The 7184-nt window shown below is 43.9% G+C and overlaps 1 protein-coding gene across 1 annotated transcript in view; it reads right to left on the bottom strand.

Moving 5' to 3' along the window:
• Slc25a33 (solute carrier family 25 member 33) overlaps nt 1-7184 on the bottom strand; it is a 33364-nt gene that overhangs the window by 7999 nt on the left and 18181 nt on the right. The window contains exons 3-5 of the mRNA XM_005353684.2: nt 4686-4763; nt 2651-2751; nt 446-512 (exon numbers count right to left, since the gene is read on the bottom strand). Of these exons, the coding sequence (XP_005353741.1) occupies nt 446-512; nt 2651-2751; nt 4686-4763 (246 nt within the window). The remainder of the gene's footprint in view (nt 1-445; nt 513-2650; nt 2752-4685; nt 4764-7184) is intronic.

Raw genomic sequence — 7184 nt, 5'->3', positions numbered from 1 at the left:
CTGCAGGCATACACACAGATAAAATACTATATACATAATAAATAAATATTAAAAAAAAAAAAAGAACTCCAGGTTAGGTTCAGGGCAGATGGCTGGCCCATCTGGGGCTATAATTAAAGTGCTCTCTCTTGTGTCGTTGGCTAGACAGCCAGGCCTCTGTAGAGTCCAGAGCACACCTTCTGACATGGGGTCCACAGAGAACCCCAGAGAGAATACCCATGGAAGCTGGACCATGGAGAGGACCTCTGTCCATCTTCCTTTGTTCTCTGTGCCCTTCTCTCCCCACAATACCACCAGTATAGATCTCAGAAGACAGTTCTACACATACATACAGAGTATCCAGAGGGGACAGCTAAGGACCTCTGCTTTTAATCCACACTTGGCAATGGGAGAAAGAAACAAACCACACCAGAACTCTCAGATAAGGAAGGAACTATGAACTTACTTCCGTTCTAGCTGCATCCTCGTTTTAACCATCCAAATAGGATTCATTAAGGTATTTGTGACAAAAGCTGGAGGGAAAAAACAACTGTCACTGATACAGTGTGCACTGGAGCTGCCTTTACCATACAGTACTCGGAAGTCAAGCTGCATCCATCCATCCATCCATCCATCCATCCATCCATCCATCCATCCATCTATGTATCTATCTATCCATCCATCTATGTATGTATGTATCTATCCATCCATCCATCTATCCATCCATGTATGTATGTATCTATCCATCCATCCATCTATCCATCCATCCATGTATGTATCTATCTATCCATCCATCTATGTATCTATTTATCTATCCATCCATGTATCTACCTATGTATCTATGTATCTATCTATCTATCTATCTATCCATCAATGTATCTATCCATCCATCTATGTATCTATCCATCCATGTATCTACCTATCTACCTATCAATCATGTATCTATCTATCTATCTATCTATCTATCTATCCATCCATCTATGTATGTATGTATCTATCTATCCATCTATCTATCCATCCAACATCTATGTATCTATCTACCAACCATCTATCATTATCCATCCATCATCTATCCATCTATCCACCCATCCACCTATCTATCTATCTATCTATCTATCTATCTATCTATCTATCTATCTATCTATCTTTATCCATCCATCCATCCATCCATCCATCCATCCATCCATCCATCCATCCATCTTCCCCACAGTGCTACAGCTGTTGGTACTGTCATACATCGCCTTTTCCAGCCTCTAGGTGGTGCTGCTAGCATTTGGTTCATTTGAATCGTAGGGCAAAAACTTTAAAATTTCAATTCAAAAATAATTTGTTTTTAAACTTGCTGATCTTTATGTTTATCTAACACTGAAACAAGTGTTAAGTCTTCAGTTACCTGAATTCAAACTTGGAAACTTAAGGAAACTGATGGACCCCCAGGAATCATTACTTTGGTTAAGCCTTCTGCAGCATTTTAACATTCCAGATCAGCCTGAATGCCAGTGCCCAGCTCTCTCTCCTGCACCCTGTGCCCACAGTCCTGAGGAAGCAGGCTAGTTAGACACTAGGAGGGCAGTACTTGGAAAGGCTGCCTTGAGGTGTGCTAGCTTTAACCAAGGTATTCTGGGTTAAGGCTACATACACTACAAAGCTGATTAACGGGGGTCAGGGTCACGGTCAGTTCACCATGGATCAACCTATTTTGGAAAGATGTACCCCTTCTCAGGACTCAGCATTAAGGGGAATCTGTTCTTGTGTGAAGTGGTTTATTGTTTTGTTTTTTTTTAATTTATTTATTTATTGAGGATTTCCGTGAAGTGGTTTAACATTATTTTCTGCTCCGGCTAAAAATCATAATCTGGGTTAGGGTTAGTAATCCTATTAAGAGTAACAAAGGTAAATAAAATTGGTGTGGCGATTTCTTTCTGTCAGCAGAAGGCAGGAATTCTAAAATGCTAATATAAATTCTCTAAAAATACCTTTAGATTTAAATGGACAAAGGTCTCCTAGCAATTTAGGAGCCCTGTTTCCTTACAAGTACTCCCTGAGGGAACATCCTGCCCTGAGCTCTGCAGTCAGCAAGAAGGACTTCCTTAAAAGAGAACAGCCTGCAGAGGTAGGCCGATCTCTGTGAGTTCAAGGACCGCCTAGTCTACAGGCTCCAAAGCTACAGAGAAACCCCTGTCTCAAAAAACTAACCCCCCCCCCCAAAAAAAAAGAACAGCCTGTCCGGAAGCACAGGTCTTAAGTTCAACCTCAAGTGCCACATAGCACACAAAGCAAGCAAGCCTGATCCTCGCTGGACGGGGCAGATGCACCCCAGATATCCAGGGGTCAGACAGAAGGCAGCTCCCGCTCCACATTAGAACCCAGCAGGGAAAGCAGGAAGACGTGAAAAACACATTCATGTCCTTTAAGAGAAGCACAGCTCACCAGTGCAGGGAAGCGCGTGCGTCTGCAGGGAATAAGAAGCTTGAGTGGTCAGAGCAAATGAAACCAGTTTACAAACTGCTAACAGCCTTGTTCTACCAACAATAGAAAGCTTTTGGGAAATGACTTTAGGTGCACAAGAGGCAGGGCGTTAACTTCTAATTCCTGGAAAGAAAAAAGACAGCAAGACAAACACGACATGGTTTGGGATGTGAATCTCCATCTCACTCATGAGGTGACATACCTGCAGAGCCAGCCGAGAAAATGTGCACAGTATTGCTATTAGGCACGAAAATGCCATTAAATTGTTCTTTGGCTTTGGAGTAACATGCAAAGTACACGGCCCTGTTAGGATAAAGAGAGATTGCTGAGAAAATCATCGAGGCACTTTAAAGTCTACACATCCCTCTGCAACATCTACAACACACAGGATTACAACAGAGCAGCATAAGGAGTCTGAGGTTGGACTCCCCCAAGCCTGCCACCGTACCTGGGATGTGACAAAAGTGTCCAAGACCACAGAGTAAAATGAGATTTGGGTAACTCATAAAAGTCCTTCTGCATTCTTTATTCTGGACAATGTCAATCATTTGAGTAGAAACGCATGCTGCCATTTTTAAAAGTCTAGCTTTCTCAGATGGGAACTTGCTCTCCTTGTCCTCCCTGAGGTGAGAGTACTCCCGGGAGCTCTGCAGCAGGAGCAGGCTTCCACCCTGCCATGCAGAAGAGAGATGAATGCTCAGCGTAGGATCCTGGCTACTGTTGAACAAGCTCCCAGGAGGCCACTGGTTTAGACTAAGCTCTGGCACCAGATCCCATCAGACAGGACGAAAGATGGGGGTGGGGAGTAATCATTTGTGCTCAAGTTTCCAGTTCCTGTTACCAACTCAAGCTACCCGGCCCTTCAAGTAAAGCAGGGTTAGAGAAAATAACAGATCCCACAAAGGGACAAGTTCCAGTCAGCATGAACAGGCTCCCTCTGCTGTAGTCCTTCTAAGAGAGGAGCCTGATGTGAATCAGTTCATTATTTTTCTATTGTTCTCTGTTCTTCCCTTGTAACTCAGAAATGTGTAACTTTTTGATCCTTGCTTTTGCTTTTCACTGCCTTGTTCTTGTCTAAACAAACAAACAAACAAACACACCAGTCTTATTTTATGGAATAAAGCACTTCCAGATTCCAGAATAGAAAAGGCAACTAAAACCTGTATACTACAGCGTTAAGACTTTGGCCTGGGACACACACTGCAACCTGTCCTTTTACACACACAGTTCCCTTTTCTATTAGCACTGCCCAAAACTTTCTGTGATTCAGAGACACTAGCTGTGCATGGATAACGAGCCTGCAAATGAAAATTAATTTTTTCATTAATTAAAAAGGTGAATGGAGCCAGCAGCTTAATGCACTGGGGTAGTGCAGTTCTGCGAAGGCTTTAAGGAGAAGTAGAGAACCAACAATGTAATGTTATAGGAAGCAAAGTCTAGGAGCCTTTAATTCCTTCAGACTACTGGTCCTGAGCCACCTCCACATCTGGCTGAAAAGGCAAATTCTTTTTTTTTTTTTTTTTTGGTTTTTCGAGACAGGGTGAGAAGGCAAATTCTGACATGGATCTGCATGAGCCGTAACACTGGGCATTTCTACACCCAGGGACAGACCACATACTGCACTCAGGATAAGAAATCTCACATAGAGAAATCTGAGTGCTGATGGCAGATTTATTTCCCCATTTTAAAAAACCAACCAACCTACCTATGGTAATCACTGTTTCTCCATGTCCGACAAGTTTAGGCAATTTTTTGTTTGTTTTTGTTTTTCTTTTTTTTTAAAAAATGTTTTATTATTTATTATCTATACAGGATTTTTCTGCCTGCATGTACACCTGCAGAGGGCATGAGATCTCATTACAGATGGTTGTGAGCCATGATGTGGTTGCTGGGAATTGAACTCAGGACCTTTGGAAGAACAGTGATCTTAACCTCTGAGCTATTTCTCCAGCCCTTGTTTTTTTTTTTTTTTTTTTAGACAGGGTTTCTTTGTGTAGCCCTGGCTGTCCTGAGCTCACTCTGTAGATCAGGCTGGTCTCGAAATCACAGAGAACCATCTGCTTCTGCCTCTCGAGTGCTGGGATTAAAGGAATGCACCACCACCACCTGGCTATGTTTAGGCCATTTTAACACAGGGGAGGGGGGAAGCAGCCATTCAACAGCATCACTCTTGGGCAAGAAGAGATTCACTACTGCATGCTGATCTCGGGGAGCTCACGCAACAGCCAAGTGCTTACCTTGATGGTGCAACTCCAACCAAATTTGGACCCAAGCCTCTAAAAAGTGACTTTGGTCCCTCCTTTTCCAGGATCGACCTGAATGATAAGAAAAGACATAGCCTTAACATCTCCGAGACACTTTAGATGGGGTGCTTGGGCAAGTGCGACCTAGGGCACATGAAGTCTGAGTTTGAACCTCAGCCATAAAAAGGGTGTGGTGATCTACACCTCTAGCCACAGCCCTTAGAAGGTGGGAGCAGGAAGATCAGAAGTTCAGAGCCATCCTTGGCGACGAAGAGTCTGAGGCCAGCCTGGGCTACACAAGACTGTCTCAAAACAAAACAAGACCTTTGAGCAAGGCCTATCTTGGTAGTAAGAGAAAACCTTCATGTCACCTCCTTGAAGGGATAACATTTAGGAGACCCTAGACTCTCACTTCCCTCTGCTATGATGTAAAACCAGAAGGCTGCGGTATCAGACAGGGATGCTACAAAGAGTACACCCTAAAGAAAAGACTGCCCAAGGAAATCTCTGGTCCTGTTTCTCAATTCTGCTCACTTCAGTCTGCAATCTCAATTCCTCAGGAGGCTGAGGCAAGGTCTGTCTAGACCACAGTGAATTCAGGGCAGTGAGCCCCGTCACAAAATAAATAAAGTACAAAAATGGGGGAGGTATGAGGATGCAAGCCAGTGGCAGAGAGGGTACTTACCTCACACACGGGAGACTATTTGGGTCTCAGTTCTGTCTCCTTATACCTGGCCCTACTATATCAGTGGTTTTATTATTATCATTTCCAGAGGCAGTCTCACTGTGTAGCCCAGGCTGTTTTCAAACCTGCCAGCCTCCTGCTGCACCCTCCTAAATTCTAGGATTACATGTGTATCACACATCATATTTAATAGATGAAATTTCTTTTTGAAACTTACTTTGTGTGTGTTGGTGTGTGTGTGTGTGTGTGTGTGTGTGTGTGTGTGTGAGAGAGAGAGAGAGAGAGAGAGAGAGAGAGAGAGAGAGAGAGAGAGAGAGAGAGAGAGAGAGAGAGAGGCCAAAAAATGGTATTGAATCCCATTAAGCTCAAGTTATAGGCAGTTGTGAGTTGCCCACATGGGCCCTGATGTTACATCTCTAGGAGAGCAGCAAGTGCTCTCAACCACTGAGCAGCCTTTCCAGCCTCGGGAAGAAATTCTTGAACTTGAAGTCTACACTGTGGTTTTGAGGACACTTTGCTCATGGTAGATAAACAGAGAACTACTGCACAGGGTAAACGCATGAGGCACACTCTCAGATGGCTCGTTAGGGTGTGCATGAACACAGCCACACTGAGAAGGTGGAGGTAGTAAAATGCTAGCAGTGTGTGAGTCTATAAGAGGGCATAAGTCATTTGTGCCATTCAAGTAACTTTTCTACTATTAAATTACTTCAAAATAAAAGGCTATCTTTAAAAACCTCAATAAATCTTAATACAGGTCATAAAAACTGAGACCAAAATTCTAGCACATAAAGTTCATAAAAATCGAGGGTTAGAGGAAACACTTCTTGGGCTCCTATCAACACAATGCTTCAAAGTAAAATTCATGGTCACGATGGCCAAAAGTAAACCACCTGGCTGTTGACAGAGGCACAATTCAATGTTTTCAATGAAAACCCTTCACTTTTCTTATTTTCCTGAGGACTGTTTCCAAAGGCCAAGCTCCTTGATCAGGACATGTCTGCAGAAGTGCCTTGAGGGGACCTGCTCCTGACAACACCGTCAGACTGAAGATTCAAATGCTCTTCACTTGACAGTCGCTTGGTGTAGATTGCAACTGTGGTCTGCAGTAATGAGCACCGTGCGGCCCAGAGGCTACTTAAGAAGGTCAAGGGGACCTCTGGCTCCAGGAGGCCGGGAGTCCTCATCCATAATACAGCAGGGACTGCATGTCCTTAAGTGACTCCCGCCTTTTAAGAGCTGAAGAAAGACAGTCTCCATAGTTACGCATTGAACAGTGGCAACAAGTCCGATCTGTTACATAAGCTGAACTTCTGCCCTGCCTGGGTGTTTATAAGCTCTTCTGGGACAATCAAGTTCCCACTACAAAGCACATGTCAGCTCTGAAAGACCAAGGCAGAGCCCAGGCTCGCCCTCTCACCTGCATGACACCTTTCATATTGGAAACACATGTAAAAGTGATCGATCAGTCTTGTTTGGAGCCCTCTCTCCCCAGGGGACCTGTATAGGAGAGGCAAGAATCTCACCAAATATCCATCACAGCAAGGCAGCTTTGGAAAGACATGGACTAGCTGATAGGGACATTAATTTTCAGATTGAAATAGGGGGTGAAGAGATGGCTTGTGGGGGTCACAATTACTCGTTGGTCTCCAGCAACTGTATCAGTCTGTCACTCCAGCTTCAGGAGATCTGACTCCTTGTCTGGCCACCTACATGTGCATATGCCCACATACAGGCATACTCATTTAAGCATTTTAAAAAATAATTATTAAGCCGGGTGGTGGTAGCGCACGCCTTTAATCCCAGCA

The sequence above is a fragment of the Microtus ochrogaster genome, chromosome 10 (genome assembly GCF_000317375.1).
Source record: "Microtus ochrogaster isolate Prairie Vole_2 chromosome 10, MicOch1.0, whole genome shotgun sequence".
In the NCBI taxonomy this organism is placed as follows: domain Eukaryota; kingdom Metazoa; phylum Chordata; class Mammalia; order Rodentia; family Cricetidae; genus Microtus; species Microtus ochrogaster.
This window is presented reverse-complemented; position numbering and strand designations above follow the sequence as displayed.